Source organism: Hippopotamus amphibius, chromosome 17, assembly GCF_030028045.1.
Source record: "Hippopotamus amphibius kiboko isolate mHipAmp2 chromosome 17, mHipAmp2.hap2, whole genome shotgun sequence".
In the NCBI taxonomy this organism is placed as follows: domain Eukaryota; kingdom Metazoa; phylum Chordata; class Mammalia; order Artiodactyla; family Hippopotamidae; genus Hippopotamus; species Hippopotamus amphibius.
In genome coordinates this window covers 6,303,224-6,321,298 of record NC_080202.1, presented here as the reverse complement: position 1 = coordinate 6,321,298, position 18,075 = coordinate 6,303,224, and the positions used below count along the sequence as shown (strand labels likewise).

General features: G+C 40.3%; 2 protein-coding genes across 13 annotated transcripts in view; one reads left to right on the top strand and one right to left on the bottom strand.

Annotated features, from left to right (window-relative positions):
* ADPRM (ADP-ribose/CDP-alcohol diphosphatase, manganese dependent) overlaps positions 1-18,075 on the top strand; it is a 22,403-nt gene that overhangs the window by 772 nt on the left and 3,556 nt on the right. For 2 of the 7 annotated variants that reach the window (XM_057717216.1, XM_057717214.1), the window contains exons 2-4: positions 6,514-7,131; positions 7,978-8,094; positions 11,022-13,930. In XM_057717216.1, coding sequence (XP_057573199.1) covers positions 6,531-7,131; positions 7,978-8,094; positions 11,022-11,332 — 1,029 coding nt within the window. In that variant the 5' untranslated portion in view covers positions 6,514-6,530 and the 3' untranslated portion in view covers positions 11,333-13,930. Of the gene's footprint in view, positions 1-51; positions 908-2,161; positions 2,171-6,513; positions 7,132-7,977; positions 8,095-11,021; positions 13,931-18,075 lie in introns of those variants that run through there. The other 5 variants (XM_057717213.1, XM_057717218.1, XM_057717215.1 and 2 more) reach the window with 5 other exon arrangements.
* Positions 14,032-18,075, bottom strand: part of TMEM220 (transmembrane protein 220) — a 15,963-nt gene continuing 11,919 nt past the window's right edge. For all 6 annotated transcript variants that reach the window (XM_057717227.1, XM_057717221.1, XM_057717224.1 and 3 more), the window contains one exon: positions 14,032-15,278. In XM_057717227.1, coding sequence (XP_057573210.1) covers positions 15,143-15,278 — 136 coding nt within the window. In that variant the 3' untranslated portion in view covers positions 14,032-15,142. The remainder of the gene's footprint in view (positions 15,279-18,075) is intronic.

The window sequence follows — 18,075 nt, the reverse complement described above, 5'->3', positions numbered from 1 at the left end:
CGGCTGGAGGCGGGGCCGGGCCGGGCCGGGCCGGGGGGACGGCGGGGCCCGCGGGAGTGGGGGGAGGGCGGGCCTCGCGGCGGGAGCTGGGTGGGGAGGTCCGTGTGCGGCGCGGGGGCCCGGGGCCTCGGCGACGACCGCCGCTCCTCCCCGGCCGGGCGCCCCCAGCCTCGGCAAAGAGGCCATGGCGGGCGGGCCGGGTTCCCGCCCCGTCGGGCGCCCGCCGCTCGCCTGGCCTACGGCAGAAGCGGACTCGCAGCCCTTGAAAGGATGTTTGCCTTTAAAAAAAAAAAATTCTCTGATTGGGATCCGTGAGTGTTCGGGGCGACGAGGCCTCGGCAGGGGGGGCTGGACGGCCTGGGACTCCCGCTCCCGCGTTCGTTCGCCGTGGCAGCGCCGTACGCAGCGGGGCCCGCGCTCGGGCCCCCGGGCCCTGCGGCTCGTGCCGGGGCCCTGCGGCTCGTGCCGGGGCCCTGCGGCTCGTGCCGGCGCCCTGCGTGGAGGAGGCGGGCCGCTCCCGCAAGGGAAAGTTTAGCTCGCGTTCCTGCCGCTTTGCTTGTGTTTCTGTCTCGGCGTCTGCGGTCTTAATCCCTTCCCTCCCCGCCTCTGTGGCAGATGTGCAAGACACAGAAAAAGGGAAAAACGAAAACAAACCCAGAACAAACAAAAAGAACGCCTTCTCACTTCCTTACCTGCGGGTCCCACTCCGGCGGGGATTATTTTTCCAGGGCTCCCGCTGAGCAGAAGCATCCGGTGCCTGGTGAGGATGGGTGTTTTTTTTTACGAACAGTCTTCATGAGCCGATGTGCTCCTCTGCTTGCCAACCAGGAGGTTTGTAGTGGTCTGTTATTGCCTGTGCTGCTTGATTCCTGAATTCAGCTGGGATTCTCCGGAACGTCTGCTCAAAGTAAATGTTCAGCACTTCAGACCGTTTTTTCACCAAACTAAGTTTTCTGTCTTGAACTTGCGTGTGCTTAAGATCTACGCCCCCCCCCCCCCCATTTCTCCGTGTTTGTTTCCCTAGGGAGAAATTATTCCTCAAATTGATAAAAAGCCACAAAAGTACCTTGCTTATTCAGGCAGTGAGCGTGTGAAATTATTGTTCACCTCTGCTCCGTTTATAGGTTAATTGGTCAGACTGCCGTCAGACACGTTAAAATTGAATTCGGTGTTTTTTCAGCTGGTCTGTTAACTTTTATTTGCCAGAGTGATTCTTTGAATGGCTTGACCCTTTATTTGTTTACCAAAGCATTTTTACACAACTTCTTCATGTTAACGTGAAATAAAATACTAGCTTCTAAAACAGTTCCTGAGTGAAAGTAGGTGTTTTATAACTGTATATTGGATGAATTCCTAACACCCCTGAGCCTGACCTCATGGACCTGTAAAACTTTAAGTGTTAAAGGTTACCTAAAACTCTGTCTAGTGTAAACCTGTCACTTGTGAAAGGAAGGTCAGCATCGTGCTGGTATTGCTAAGAGAGCTTTCTGCAATGGAGCTGGGAGGCCCTTGAGGACATGTGACTTAGGCATGTCTCAGCCTGGATGCAGTCTGACCTTTTGACCACTTATTGCCCTAATGAAGTCATCCAGAAGGTGTGCTGGAAACTTGGGATATCTAAGGGACCCCTACCCTGGAATAATTCATGATTCCTCAAAGACAAATATTTCTTGACCTGTGTTGAGTCAGCCACAGTTCCCAACAGGCAGCTCTGTGGCTTTTTGTACTTTGAGCCCCCGACTCTCTTCCCCAGAACACACTCAGTTTTACCTGAATCTGTGTCTTCTGAATTGCAATTCTTTAGACCCCAAATAAACTCATTTCTTACTTGTAGTCTCCTGCATTGTTTTTTGGTTGACACAGTTTTTTATTACTATTCTTAAACCACCAAGATCACAAATGAGGTTCCCCCCCCCCAATTTAGATACTTTTCTTGAAAGAGAAAAAACGTATCATCTTATATTTGTTCTGTCAGTAGTGACAAGGCTGATCAGATTCTGTGCTTGGCATAACTTTAGGCTGATTTCATTAGGACAGTGAGGCCTGATTTCGTGTGACCTGCCGGGACCTGTAGTTCCTTTGCTTCATCCCAAGTGCAGATTCCTGCCCCCGTGCCTAGCCACAAACATTTCCTGCCCCACCTTTCCTGTTCCTGCTGTATTTAGCACAAGTGAGTGTCAAGGCTGTCTCCCTGCCCCCTCCATTTCCCACAGCCACGTAGCCCGTAGGGGTCTGTGCATAAAAACTTGGCTCACCCATCCCCTCCCTGAGATGCTTCTGGCTTAGGCTTTGAGTATCTCTTTATTGCATTAGTTCCCCTTAGCAAAGTCTCTCCTCACTAATGTCCAGACTTGTCACGTTTTTTTCCTTTGACAATAGTGTGAAGGGCTGTCTTTCTTCACAAACTCACCATAGATTCTTGAGGGCTTTCTACAAGGACCTTGAGCCTTCTGCCAGTCTTAAGTGTTACAGAAGTTTTTATATCCTCTTGTAGCAAGTTTTCAGCAAGTAAGCATCCCTGGGTATTTCTTTATATTCTTGAAAATCATTGGTACCTAAAGTGGTTTTCACAGAATGCTGACTGCTTATCCTGCACCATGATTTTTTGTACGACTTTTTGATGAAATCTTGTAAAGTTTTCTACATTATTCTGGTATGTAAGAAGTTGGGTTAGTTATATTTATCTTGAGGTTCACTAGACAGATATATAATTAAAAAATAATTTTCTTAACATGCATAGAGTACTTTATGATTTACAAAGTAGACCACTGTGCATTAGAACTCAGCTGAATCTCACAAGTGATGAAGTTTCTTTTGCTCTAAGAAACTGGAACTGCAATCAGTTCTAGGTTTTTCAGCTTCACAGCTTCTAGCAGTTCATCATGATAGCTCTAAACTAAAACTTAGATAACTTAGCGTATATAAATGGTGCAGGCAGAACTTCCAGAACCACATTCACGAAAAACTTACTATTTTGCTTTCTTTTCAAAAGCAAATTATTTTCTTAGATCTTCAAATTCTTCCAGAATTTATTTGTTCCTAAGCTTTAGGATGCTTTTAAAAAACTTTATATTATGGACATTTAAAAACAAGCGTAAAAGTAGAGAGACTGAACCTCATGTTCCCATTATTAGCTTTAACAATTATCCTCTACTCATTTACTTTTTTGTGTGTATTTGGTGAAGGATGGGGAGTATTTTGAAAAAGTTCTGTGGTACTGGAATGCTTATTCTGTCTCCCCACTAGAGGTGTCTTTGAGTTTTTGATCTCTCTGTCCACCAGGATCAGCCTTTCTGAGCTCTTGGCATCTCCCTGAACCATAAAACAAAAGACTGAATTGGGAGAGTCGATTCCCTGCCCACTTTGTTCTTTTTGCCCCAGCTCACTCGCTATTAGTTCCAATCATCTTTCCTTGAAAGTGGTTTTGTCCTCCTCCCTTCGATGAGGAAAACCTGGAGTTCATACCCAGCTAGAGAATAGCTTTCTGCCTGCTCTGCTTCTGTAAAACCTGCTTGCTGCACTAGAGTGAGGACAAAATACTTTAACAATCAACTGGAACCTAAAAGATGATCAGATAAGTATGGAATATTCTGTTCCTGTCCCTGCTCTCCTTTGTTTGAAAACCCTTTGCATGTAACCCCTAGCAACTCCATGCTCTGTAATCACCTGTAACCTATGGAAACTGAGTAGCCAATCAATTAATGCCAACTGTAGCCAATCAGTTAATGCCAACTCTAGCTATGTGTCTTAGCCTATATAAGGAGAGAATTCACCTGGAACGGGCCCAGAATTTTGGAGCGTTAGCTCGTCTGGGTCCGCTGGCTCAATAAACCCGAGTTCTCCAACCCTCCGAGCATCATGCTTGGTTTCTCGTGGGATCGATTTCTGCAACACCTTGTCTCTTTTCTTTTCTTTAACAGATCATGGTATAAATTTGAGTTTGTGTTTTACAAAATAATATCTGTGTTTAATAAAATGCATATTTTCTGTTGTTAACCTTATCTTTAAAAGCTATATGTAGTGAGCGTTTCGAATCTCCTTTCTGCCCTGGAGCACATCACTGCTTTGTAGTGTGTGGCCCTTGCTGGTTCTCTTCCCATTGCTTAACTTTCTTTAAAAAGTTGGCAAATCTTCATATACCCTGGAGTTTCCCTAAGCTAAACTGTGTTCCAGTGCAAGGTGTGTCTGACAGGGCTTTTGGTATCACATGACAGAAACCTTAAAGCCAATTCACTTTGGCTTTACTCAGAGGAGGCTTTATTGGCTGATGTAACTAAATGACCAAGAGTAGTTCTAGCAGGGACAGGTGGATCCAAGTATTCAACTTGTGTTTCCAGGACTTGACTTCCTCCCATCGGGCACATTTGCTTCCTTCTAGGTTGGGTTTCTTCTTAGTTAACTTTCCCTCAGCAGCTCCATTCTTAGCAGAAGTGGTTGCAGTAGTTTTGTTAGTAGTTCCAGCGAAAGTCCCAGGGCTGATGCTTATAGATTCCTAACTGACCAGAGAGAAACTGGGCTTTTATAGGCCAGGCCTGGGTCCTGTGCCTTCCCCTCCCCTCCCCATCCCGGAGGCTGAGGTTAAACCACACAAACTGAGAGTGAGAATTGGGTAGATGCCTAAAGAGACAATGGAATTCTGTGACCAGAACAGGAAATGAATGCTACGTCGGCAGTGACGGGTGTCTGCTGGAAAAGATCAAATTAATTGGGTCCAGGTGCCTTCTAGGAGATCCACAGTACATATTGTTACCCTAAAGGCACTGAGTTTAAAGGTAAAAACAAGCTTGTTTGGCCGGGGATGAAAGCATTCCCAGAAACCATTTTCTCTTAAACTCTGGTGATAATGTTCCAGTGACACACTTGCTAAGTTATCTTCTGATTTGATTCTCCTATTAACCTGTACTTGGAATCCCAAATGTTTGAAACCTAATAAGACTAGGGATTTTCAGCTTGGGATTTTCAAATGAATTTTGTATTTATTGTAATTGTATCTCACCTTTCAAATCAGATTATCTCATCTATACTACCCCTCATACATATTCACTGACTTGGTGTTTAGTGGGGTTTTCAGATGGGACTGCAGGAAGAAATGAACAAATTAAAAAACAACAACAAAAAATGAAACAAAACAGTATAAGAAGGCCAAGCTATTTTTCAGGATTTTCATCACTTTTTCTGATTCTGATTTACCTGTTTTGCGGGCTCATTCTACCCAACCAGATTAAGGAAGAAATTTAGCTCATAATTGGGTAGATCAGATAGAAAGTATGTCCTTGGTGACAAGAGTTTTAGAACAAAAAGGACCCTTAATTCTCAAAAGTGTCAGAAGTCTAGCCCTTATTGCTGATTGTGGAGTTGTTACCTCCACCTCCCAGGAGCACTCTGACAGGATTTCAAATGTCTGTAGAGGGTTAAAAGAACTCAGGAATATTCAGCAAATGACTGGCGACCAGGAGTTGAAAGTAATTTTGGAAACTACAAATAAATTTTTAGAAACAACTAGGTTTTAATAACCTAGACACCACAGCACAATTTGTTACTGTAGTCTTTGTAACAAGAACAGTTGATAATTTAGGATCTTAGCCTTAGATTTTTATTTTAAGGCTTAGTATTCTTGGCTCATTTAAGAGATTACAAATGGTTATAAATTTAGATTGTAAACAATCTAATACAGCAACAGCGTTTTCAAGTCTAAATCCCTAGCACTTGTTGACCACTGAGGCAGGGCAGAGATCATGTATAAGAAAAAAGAATACATGTTTCCTGCTTTGGTTAGAGAGAAGGGGAGTGTGTATTCAGGCTTTAAGAGCTGGTTCAGATTTGAATCCAACCATTGAAGAAGCAGAAATCACTACTTGTAGAAATGAAAATAGTCACATCCAATGTCATAGTTTTTTGTGCCAGATTTTTTTGTTTAAATTAATCCTCTCATCTTTTTTTTCTTTTTGTTGTTTCATATATAAAATATGAGAAAATTATTTCAGGTGACCTGCCCATCAATGAAGAGAAAAGATCTAGCCTAACATAATAAACCCCTAGTGGGAAAAATGTATAAAGTACAATGAATAAGTATAATATACAACCACCCACCCACCCCCACCCCCCAAAAAGTCCTGGGCTTTTATTTTGGCGTTTGTGGAAGAAGAGGGTGTGTGTGTGTGTGTAAAACTGGTGTATATTTATTAAAAATTGTAAATTACACCAGATTTGAATTTGACTTCACTAGAACTAGAATGCCCATTCACTAATGGGATAATACCCTTTTGTAAATTGCAGTTCTTCTGCAGAATAGAGGTTATCTGTTTTACAGATGAGAAAACAAGCATTTTGAGGACTTGGTGATTTGGACCGAAGACCATCAGACTCTAAGGCCCATGCACTTTTCTCTGTACCAGGCTACCTAGTGGATCGACTATTAAGTTTAATATTCATCTTACCATTTTCTTCAGTCCAGTTAGAGAATTAAGATGTTTATAACTTAGTTATCTTTTTCACTTTCTTCACTTTATTTAGAAAGCTGTTTGGAGGTTATGGATGGTAAGCCTGAACCTGGACCCCTCAGTGAGAACTCAGAAAGTCTCTTTTCCTTTGGAGTGATAGCAGATATTCAGTATGCTGATTTGGAAGACGGCTATAATTTTCAAGGAAACAGACGGAGATACTACAGACACAGTCTTCTTCACTTACAGGGTGCTATCGAACACTGGAATAAAGAAAGCAGCCCACCCTGTTGTGTACTTCAGCTTGGAGACATCATCGATGGATATAACGCGCAGTATAAAGCGTCGGAAAAGTCACTAGAGCTCGTCATGAACACATTCCAAATGCTGCAAGTCCCAGTTCATCACACATGGGGAAATCATGAATTCTATAACTTCAGCAGAGACTATTTAACAAACTCCAGACTTAACACAAAGTTTCTGGAAGACCAGATTGCCCGTCATCCTGAGACTGTGCCCTCAGAGAATTATTACGCTTATCACTTTGTACCATTCCCTAAATTCCGGTTCATTTTACTAGATGCTTATGACATGAGTGTCTTGGGCGTGGACCAGTCTTCTCCAAAATACCAGCAGTGTCTGCAGATGCTGCGGGAGCACAACCCAAATCCGGAGTTGAATAGTCCTCAAGGTGAATCATTCCTTAGAGCTGAGAATCTAATACATTGTCTTTAAATTCTCCAGCTACCTTTTATTCAGCAGCAAGATGGACGATTAAGGTAAAAGTATATTGTCCTGTTGTTCAGGTTCAGGATTTCTCACGCGCCTCGTGGCACACGGATTGGTGGCAGTTGGTTCAACGTGCATTTAACCGATACCTGAGTGCCTGATATTCTGGCCAGGCACTTTTTCTAGGGCAGCTATTCAGAGGCATAGGCAATATTGACAGTGCCACTTTGTTTTTATGGATGGAGTGGAGGAAACGAGAAGAAAGTGGGCAGAACAGATAATAAATGCAATAGAAATAAGTGATAAATGCCACGGAGAAAGTAAAAGTACAAGATTATAGTAAAGGACTAGGGATAACATTTTAGTTAGGTGGCCAGACATAGCCTCTAAGGAGAAAAGCATTTCAGCTGAAACCTAAGTGACAGGAAGGACTCATCCTTGGGAAGAGTGGGTGGGACAGAGCGTTCAAGACAAAAACAAACGCAGAGGCGCAAAACAGACTAAGGCACTGTTCCTGAAGAGCTCAGGAGGCCACGGGTGAAAGCTGATTTTATAGTGGCTCAGTGGGCGTAGAAGGCAAGTCTTTTTTACAGTCAGTGTAACTAGAAGCTAGGGAAGTAAGCAGAGGAATATCAACATTAGGAGTAAGATACAGTGTGATTTAAATTCTTGTGGTTTCCTATTTTAAGTCAATTGCTGCCAAATATTCCTAAAGAAAAGTACAAGTGTCCCCATGTTAGCTAACTTTGAATGCCCAAATGAGGGAAAATTGACATTTGATTGATCTAAATTACTGAATTCGTTTCAGGACTTCCTGAGCCCCAGTTCGTCCAGTTTAATGGAGGATTCAGCCAAGAACAGCTGAACTGGTTGAATGAAGTTCTTACGTTTTCTGACAGAAATGAAGAAAAGGTGGTGATTGTGAGTAAGTATTTAAATGATTCGATTCGCATTTTAGAGAGTGGGTTTAGTTAGGTTTCAAAGCATACTAACAATATTTAATACTGTGATGTCTCTTTTTTATAGAATGAAAGTTCAGTTTAAAATTTCTTATTGAGAAACAACCTGAATATAAAATTAACATTTAAGTTTGAGTCAGGAAAGAATTGTAAAATAACAAAAACATCTTGGTGTTTTAGGTTTCAAAGTAGAATTTCCCCAAATGGAATCAATTTGTGTAGTAATATATATAAGTAAAAGACTCCATCCAGGCCCGAGACCAAAGCCCAGCCCCAGGAGACCTACCTGTGGATGCAGTGGCCTCCACTGCCCAGGTGGAAGCAAAGCTGATGTCACAGGGGATGAGTGTGAGAGGCTCGCCTGGCAGATCTGTAACTATGTTCACCACGTGATTGCAAGGAAGCAAAATGTGTTGCTTTCATTTAGAATTGTTTTTCACAGGCATACTACCATCAGACACCCCCCCCCCCCACACACACACACCCCCCCACGAAGGACTGAATTTGAATTTGCTGTCAGGCTGGTGTACTTGGTTTGTGGGCTGAGATTAGTTCTCTCGTTTAAAATCGATGTGGCCTGATGGATGAAAAGATTGGACTGAGGGTCACAGTGATGGCATGCCATTCTGGCTTTGTTTCTGTGACCTGTGTGACTCTGGACAAATGCTGAACGTGGAAACTGCAGTTTTCTCAGTATTGTATCAAATGAAATTATGAACATGAAATCCCTTTGAAAACAACAGGCTATTCAGATAGTTGGTAATATAAAGTTATATTTCAGGGGATTCCCTAGCAGTCCAGTGATTAGGACTTGGTGCTTTCACTGCTGAGGCCCGGATTCCAGCCCTGGTTGGGGAACTAAGATTCTGCAAGCCGTGCGGTGTGTCCAAAAAAAATTATATTTCTATAAATCAGTTTTTACTTATCTTTCACTGATGTGGTAAAGATATGAGATGGAGTAAGGGTATTTCTAGAATATCAAACGTCATTCAAGGCTTGGAAAATTGTAAGGTACCCTCAGGGGTTATAGGCATGATGTGACACTATTTGGCTCTATGATAAGTGGTCTCAAAAATGGGATACTTCTTGTCTCTGCCTTTTAGTTTTCACTGCCAAAATGTACCTGTTACTTTAGAGAATACTGGAGCCAAAAGGAACCTTGAGATCATGTAGTCAAACCTTTTAATTTTAAAGATAAGGAAACTGAACCCAAAGAGCTTCAACTGTGTAGCTCAAGTCATACAACTCCTGAGACTGGAGCCCTCTTTTGTCATCTCTCCCTCCGTGCTCTTCCCTTTTCTTTGCACGTCTGTCAGTGTACCTGTCTGCATTAGCGTCGCGTACAATTCTTCCATTTTACTCTAAGCTCAGACACTAGATGGACAAACCTTTAACAGCTGAGTGCCTCGGATTTTCTCTAGCAAAGTTTAAAATAGCTAATGACATTTTCTTTTGTTTCTGTTTGCTTCCTCAGTTTCGTTTTGGCTACTCAGAGGTATTTGGCCTACTCAAGTTTTGGCCATGCAGTTGGAAGGACAGAATTGCTGTCAGCTGAGATATGGAACACTGCAGTAGGAGGGGTTTGGGGTGAAGGGTTCAGGAGCTCACGGTTGAAAATGTTGTTTCAGATGCCTATTAGACATCAGGAGAGATGTTGAGTAAGCAGTGGGGACATGAGATTCGGAAATTCACAATAGAGGTTTAGACCAGGTATATAAACGTGGAAGTTGAAAGAATTCAGATATTTAAAACTGTAAATTACTAAGAGATCACCAAGCCATTATGTGTAGGTAGAGCAGTGAAGCCCGAGGACCAAGCATTCGTTTGCTCCTGATAGGACAATGGGGAAGTGAGGAAGCAGCAAAGGAGGGTGAGAATCTGAAGCGTTGAGGCTGGGAAAAAACTAGGGGGAGAGCAATGTTCTGGAAACCAAGTATTTCAGGGAGAAGGGAGCGACTGATTGTGTCAGATGAGTCCAGCGTGGCATCTGGGTCTGCAAAGTCACACAGCCTCCTGGGATGCTCAGCCCTTACCACAGCTTGAAGAGTGGTTTTGTGTGTGTGTGTGTGCGCTCGCACGTGCACTCTGTTACCACCCTCCCTTTTTTACTTATATTATAAACTAATAGATATTAAGCAGAATAAAAATACTCACAGTAAAATTTCAGAATAAAAATAAACAGTAACAGAAAAAAGGAAAGTGATTTGATGGGAGGAGGCAAAGCCCAGTGAGCTATTGTACCTGTACTTCGAGTAAAAGGGTGGCCCAATGTCTGATGTGACCTCATACGTGTCTTGGCATCAAGAATTTGAAATTCCCCTGGCTCTATCTCCTGTGGAAGCTAGTGTGAATGTTCTCTGCTTTAAGTTAGTTTTCTCATCTGTAAAATGTCTATGGCCACCTGATCTCATGGAGGTGTTTCCAGTCAGTTCTTCATAAAACATTGAGTGTTTGTATAAATGACATATAATCCATTGGCCCATCCCTAAACCGTTGTGTAACTTGGGAGTAGCTCTCGGCTGTGTAACACTCACACACTTAGGGAGATCAGCGAGGCTGGGTCCAGCACAGCCTCTGCCTCATCTCTGGCTGCCTTCGCAGACCCCCTACCTGGGATGCCCTCGGTCTCCCGTGGTGTTTGTGCATCTTGAGACTCTGTAGGCCGTAGATCTCGGGGTTTCTGCCTGTGCAGCAGTGTCTCTCCCCTTGGATGCTCCAGAGACGTGGCTGTAGATTACCTAGTTTTTTTGTGTATGTGGATTCTCTCTGGTCTCAGTTCATAATTAGTAGCAATGCACATTTTCTTTTTCCTAAGTACTAGTTCCTAGCCTTTTTTTTGGTGAAAGAGGTATTTCTTAATTGGCTCATAACTATTCTTCTCTTTAACTAACAGGCCATCTTCCCATTTACCCCGAGGCCTCTGACAGTGTGTGCCTGGCCTGGAATTACAGAGACGCCCTGGCAGTCATTTGGTCTCACAAGTGTGTGGTGTGTTTCTTCGCTGGTCACACTCACGATGGTGGCTACTCTGAGGACCCTTTTGGTGTGCACCACGTCAACATAGAAGGGGTTATTGAAACGGCTCCGGACAGCCAGGCTTTTGGCACAGTTCATGTCTATCCTGACAAAATGATGTTGAAAGGGATGGGCAGAGTTCCAGACAGAATTATGAATTACAGGAAGGAAAAAGCTTTCCATTTTTAGTCTGATTTTATTTACTTTTATAGAAAGAGACCGACTTGGCTTTGTGGTTTCGTTCCGCAGCCCCATCCCCAAATCCTCAGTCTCGTTGTTTAGTGTTCTGTTTGCATAACAAATAGCCATAACTGACTTCAGTGTGTGTTAGCTCCTAAGATATTCTGAAATGTTGTTTTTGGATAATATAACTTATGTTGAAAATTGGAAAGGAAAAAAAAAAAGAAAACAAAGAAAATTGGAAAGGAAATGAATGAAAGTAGCATGAATAAACCAGGAAGGAGACTGGGGGAGGGAATATAGTCCTCCAAACAGACTATTTAGCCTTACCTGAGTTTTTTTAACTTTTTACAAGGAGAGTGTACTCATTGCTGATTAGCTATGTAACTTAAAATTCATAATAAAAAAGATATAAAATAAGCTCGGGTAAACTTTTTCCGTTTATCCAGCTGTGTGCATGAGCTTTGGACATTTTTTACTCAGAGTACCCATCATATTTGTACTTTCATACATTTATACTCCTATTTTGTAGGTCCAAAATATCACCCGTTAACTTCACAGATGAACAAATGGCACCCCCATTCACACAGGTGAACGTGGGGTCTCCCTTGAGAGTCCACAAAGCAGGACCAGTGCAGCTGTGTGCCTGCCAGCATGTCTGTCTGGCCCCCCAGCTGGTGCTGCATGAGCCTATAGTAGGGAAATGAATTTACCCTTGACTCCCTTTATAGGCAAACGGGGCATGTTTAAGTGAGTTGTCATATATTCTAAGGCTTATTTGCAGAAACACTTACTCAGTGGCAAATGGGGACTGTTCAAGTGTAGAGAAAGTTTTATTCAGGGCCTAAAAAAACGGGAAGACAAAAAACCCAGTCAGCATAAGTGTGCCTGCTGAGTACCGAAGCTATGGGGGTACAGAGGCGTTTTAGTTTCCACTGGCTGCTGTAACAAATTACCACAGACGTGGTGGCTTAAACAACAGTTCTGGAGGTCGTAAGTCTGAAAGCGGCTTCCCTGGGCTGAGATCATGGTGTTGTCAGGGCCATGCTCTCTCGGGGGCCCTGGGGAGAAGCGGTTTCCTCGCCTTTTCCAGCTTCTGAAGCTGCGTCTCTTGCATTCCTTGGCTCATGGCCCTTTCCTCTGCAAAGCCAGCAGCGCAACTTTTTCCAGTCTCGTGCGGCTTTGTCCTCACATGCCCTTCTCTTCTATGTATTCAGATCTCCCTTTGCTTCGCTCTTACAATTGTGATTACATTGAGGGCCCACCCACATCATCCAGGATAATCTCCCCATCTCAAGATCCTTCATCTCATCTTGTGATGTAAGGTTACATTCATAGGCTTCAGGGATTAGGACCTGGATACCCCTGAAGGCCGTTACTCAGCCTATAGACATGACTGAGGTGCTCCCTGCACTCACAGACTTTCCCCAGGTGAGAGACAACCCTGGATACAAGTGTGTGAAGAAAGGACAGTGGGAACACGAGGAGGGATTTAATTTTGTTTGAAGGGAATAGGGATGTCTTGAAGAAGGAAGGAAAATGGTTTAAACAGGTGTGGAGGTGCATTTCAAGTAGACAGAATAGTATAGTGTCACAGGATATGCTGAGTTTAGCAACGGCAAGTGATGCTGTGAGGATTCACTGGACGGCGCTGCAACGGCAAGCCATGAAGCAGGGCAGGACAGGCTGGGACTGCATGGGGAAGAGCCCTGAGTGACCAACTAGAGTAAGAACTAAACTTGTCAGGTGGCGAGGAACCCTCAGGAGTCTGAGCTGGGGGATATATGAGGAAATCTGTTTCAATTCCAGGCAGTGGATAACGGAGAGGCTGATGTAGAAGAATGACAATGGGGAGAAAAAAGATTGTGAGGGTGGGAAGACAGATTTTGACAATAGAACTATTAAACTTACTACTAATAATTATTATTCAATTCAGTTGAAAAATAGAGTTTAAAAGCAATTTCAGTAATACTGTCTTCAAAAGGCAGTACTTTTCCAAGTTAATGCCTTTTATGTGCTTATGGGGATACAAAAGGAACTGTGTATAGTCGCAGAATTCATAGTGTGATGTGGGAGATGCAGATATGATGAAAGTGTGTTTTGAACATTAGTTGTTTAAAACACTGGAACATTACAGTCTTTTAAGCACAGAATCAAGCATTACTTGGAGGATGGGTAGGTCCTATATAGAATTTGGAAATAAGCCTGTATCTTCAGATCTAATAGTTATACTAACAGAGGTAAATAAATATGCAAGGCAGATGTACACCACAACACTGAAATCCTTTATTTGTATTTCATTGACCCTTAAAATAAATTTCACTTTAATTGCTTTAATAGCAACTAGATTTTTTTTCTTTACCCTCATCCAGATCTTGATAGAGAACTTCTGACTATCCAGTGGCTATTGTGTAAAACAAAAAACATGCCTATCTCCTTTAACAAATATTTATAGAATACTTAATATCGTATTGAAGGCTATAAAAATAGAGACAAACTACCAGGCTCGTTTTCATTCTGCTAATGCTTTTTGAGTCAGATATTTCCTAAATCTCATGAAACTGTCTTCACTATGGAGTCTGATGTATATGTGAAAGAGTTGCTGTCCAGATGCTGTAAGACAGCACTGAGCAACGGAAATATAATGTGAGCCACATAAGTAATTTGAAATATTTTACACTTTAAAAAGTAAGTAGAAACAGATAAAATTAATTTTAATAATATACTTTATTTATCCCATACATCTAACATACTATTTTAACATGTAATCAATATAAAAATATTTTACATTGTTTTTATACTAAGTCTGTAAAATCTAGTATTTTATACTTATAATCCATCCATTTGGACATTAAATTTTCATTGGAAATATTCATCTGTATTTAGATATAAAATTTGCAGTTTGAAGAAGTAGATTCACATATCCAGGTTGTTCCAGACATACTTAAAACGTGTTCCAAACACATAAGTTTTCTCATAACTGAATTGATGTTTTTAAATTAAAATGAAAAAAATTAAAACTTCTTCAGTAAGTACATTTCAAGTGCTCAGTATAGCACGCAGCCAGTGGCCAGCAGCCTGCACACTCTGAAGCGGCCTCCTTTCCAGGGCTGCTCTTGACATTCATTAAAAAACGTGCATAGATTTTGGTCTTATTTTTTCATTTACAATGTAATTAATATTCCCTATCTCCTTTTTGGACCCAAATTCCTTTATTCTAGCTAATTTTGCTTTCTTTCCAAGACATGCTTGTTCACTTGGTTCTTCTGGAGTCCTCATTTAATTCACAGCACTGGACCAGTTCAGTACACTGAGGTTAGTTCAGGAGTACAGCCCTCCCTTGAACTCCTGTTTCTATCACTCCCCAAACCCTGCTTCCCTCTATGTTATCATGTGCAGCCCTTTGTCGGCACTTTATATTGTGAATGCTGTCATATTTAGTTCAACCCTTGCAACTCTATAAATAAGTAGGAGGTCTGGTATTAATCCCATTTTATAGGTAAAGAATTATCCACAGGCGCTTTATACATTTGCCCAAGTCACATGGGTAGTGATGAAGCCGAGTCAGAATTCATATTTCTTAACTTTTTTCTGCCTTTTCTACTACACTATAACACAATAGAATGTCAGACCCCTTCTCTGACTAGTCCCATCCAGTCCTTTGTTGTAGACAGCCTTACAAAGTTCTTAGGATTTAAAAAAAAAAATTATCTCTAGTATTAACTCAAATTACCTGGAATAAATTCCTGGGAAAGTGGCTTGTTACAACCATGTTTATAAAAAATTGAAAACTCTCATTTTAAGAACAGGATCCTTCATTTAAATTACTGTCTTGCAGTGAGTTGGCCAGGAGGACCGCATCTCCTTGTGTATGTATATGTAGACCCATGAGATAAATGGGAAAAGAGCAACTATGATAGCGGTAGCCAACTGAATTCTTCCAGCAACTGGATTCCTGTAAAGACACAAAAATTATTGTAAATAAAAATCCAGTAAAAATTATGAATTGCTTTGGTAACAGATATGAAGCTTGAATTTAGTAAAGCACATCATTACATTTTTGTATGGTCTTTTTAACTTTTTAAATTGAAATCGAATTCTTACTTGTAGGAGTTCTTTATATGTTCTTACTGCAAATCCTCATTTTTTTGTGTGTGTTGCACATAGCTTTTACCGCTCACTTAATAATGTTTTTGGAGGAACTGAGGTAATTGATTAAGCAGTGTTAAAATAGATCTTTACCTAATGATTTTTGTGTCCTGTTTAAGAAAACTTTTCCTCCCCAAGGTCTTGAAGATACTAAATTATCTTCTCTAAAAGTTTTATTTCTTTTGCTTTTCACATTATTAGATCTATAATCCAGCTAGAATTGATTTTTATGAAACTTGTAAGGCATAGGGGTTGTTTCACTCTTTTCCATATGGATAGTCAATTAACCAAGCACTATTTATTGAAAAGATTACCTTTCTTTGCTACCCTGGAGTGCCACCATTGTCTTAAGTAAAGTGTCTGTATATATATATATAGATTGTTTTGTTTCATTTGTTTATTTTGCCAGTATGGGTTTATCTTATACTGCCATAGGATAATTATTTAGGTGTTCTTTATTTTAATATTGAGGTCTTTAATTTCTCCCATAATGTTTTATAGTTTTTATAGTTTTGTATATAATGATTTTACATATCTCTGCTAGATTTATTCCTGGGGAGTTGATTTTTTGATGTTATTATAAATGATAACTTTTTGTTTTTGTCATTTTCTGTTACTTGTTGATAAAAATACAGTTGATTTTAGTATATTGATCTAGTACCCAGCAATCATGCTAAACTCACTTACTTGAATAACTTTTTAGATTTTTTAAAAAATTTCTACATATGCAATTATGTCATCTGTGAATAAGGAAAATTTAATTTTTCCTTTCCTGTCCTTGGGCCTTTTATTTGTTTTTCATGCCTTATTGTACTGGCGAGGACAAGAGCTAGAACAGTGTTGAGTAGAAGTGGCAGCAGTGGCCACTTCTCATTCCTGATCTCAGAGGAAGAGTTTTCAGCTGCTCACCATTAAGTATCATGCTTTGGTGTAGATACCCTTTATCAGGGTAAGTTTCTTTCTAAATCTATTTTCAGTGAGCTTTTATTATGAATGGATTTTGACTTTTATCAAATGCTCTTTTTGTATAGACTGAGAAGATAGTTTTTTTTCTTCTGTTAATGTGGTGAAAAACATTAGTTGGTTTTCAACTGTTAAATTAAATGTATTCCTAGAATAGAGCCAATTTGGTGGTTGGGTCATGAAACGCAGGGCTTGATTTGCTAATGTTTTTGTTTGTTTTGCTAATGTTTAGGGTTTTCCCATCTGTGGTCAAGAGTGAGATTGCGGTGTAATTTCTTTTTTCTTTTTTTGGAGGGGTTGGTAATGTTATCAAGTTTTGGTATCCGGATTATTCTGCCCTCATAAAATAAACTGGAAAATATTTCTTCTTTTTCTGTTCTGTGGAAGAGTTTGTTGAAGGTTGGCGTTATTTCTTCCTTAAATTTTGGGTAGAATTCTGCAGTTACACCATTTGGGCTGGAGTTTTCTTTTAGGAAAAATTTATATTGTGTACTCAGTTTCAATCAATACTCAGACTGTTCTGAGTATTTCTTCTTGTGTCAGTTCTGATAAATTGTATCTTTCAGGGAATTTGTCCATTTCATCTGTATTTTCAAATTTATTGGGGAAAAGTTGCTTATAATATTGTCTTACAACTTTTGCAGTATCTGTTACATGGGTAATAACTTTCTTTTTTTCATTCCTAATATTGGTTATTTGTGCCTTCTTTTTCTTGCTCTCACTCTAATTATTTTTCCCTTTTTAGTCTTGCTGGGATTTATCAATGTTATCAATCATTTCAGAGAAAGAATATTTGGCCTTAATCCTTTATTTTTTAAAGTTGATTTTTCATTTCATTGGTTTCTGCTTTAAGCTTATTTTCTTCTTGTTTCTTTGTGCTTAATTTACCATTCTTTTACTAATTTCTTGAACTGGAGAATTCCTAACTTCTTGGAAGTTTAGCTCACTGATTTTAAGCCTTTCTTGTTTTTGTTTTTGTTTTTAAATATATGTTTTTAAGGCTGTAAATTTCCCCCAAGTATGCTTTTTAGCCACATCCCACAAATTTTAATATGTAGTATTCTCCTTATCATTCATTTCAGAATATTTTCTAATTTTCATTGTGATCTTCCAAATGTTATTTGGAAGTATATTTCCTGATTTCCAAACATACAGTGAGTGATTATCTTATTATTTTTGTTAATGATTTCTAGCTTAATTGCACTGTAGTCAGAGAACATACTCCATAACAGTTAAGTTCTTTGAAATTTGCTGGGACTTATTTCATGGCTCAACATAAAGTCTTTTTGTAAATATTCAATGTTTACTTGAAAAGAATGTGAATTCTGCCATTCTTGGTGCTGGTGTTCTGTATACGTCCATTAGGTCACATTTCTTATCGTGTAGCTCAGATTTTCTATATCTTTATTGATTTTTTAAATCTTCTTGTTCTGTTAGTAACTGAAGGAAGTATATTAAAGTCTCCCAAGATGATTGTAAATTTTTCTGTTTTTCTTTTCTGTCAACTTTTATTTTATTTGTTTTGAGGCTATATTATTAGTTATATATGCATTTTAATAAGTGGTGTTGAGATCACCAGAGAGCCAAAAGAGAAAAAGACAATATTGGATCCATTCTATTTGCCGTTACACTAAGAAAAA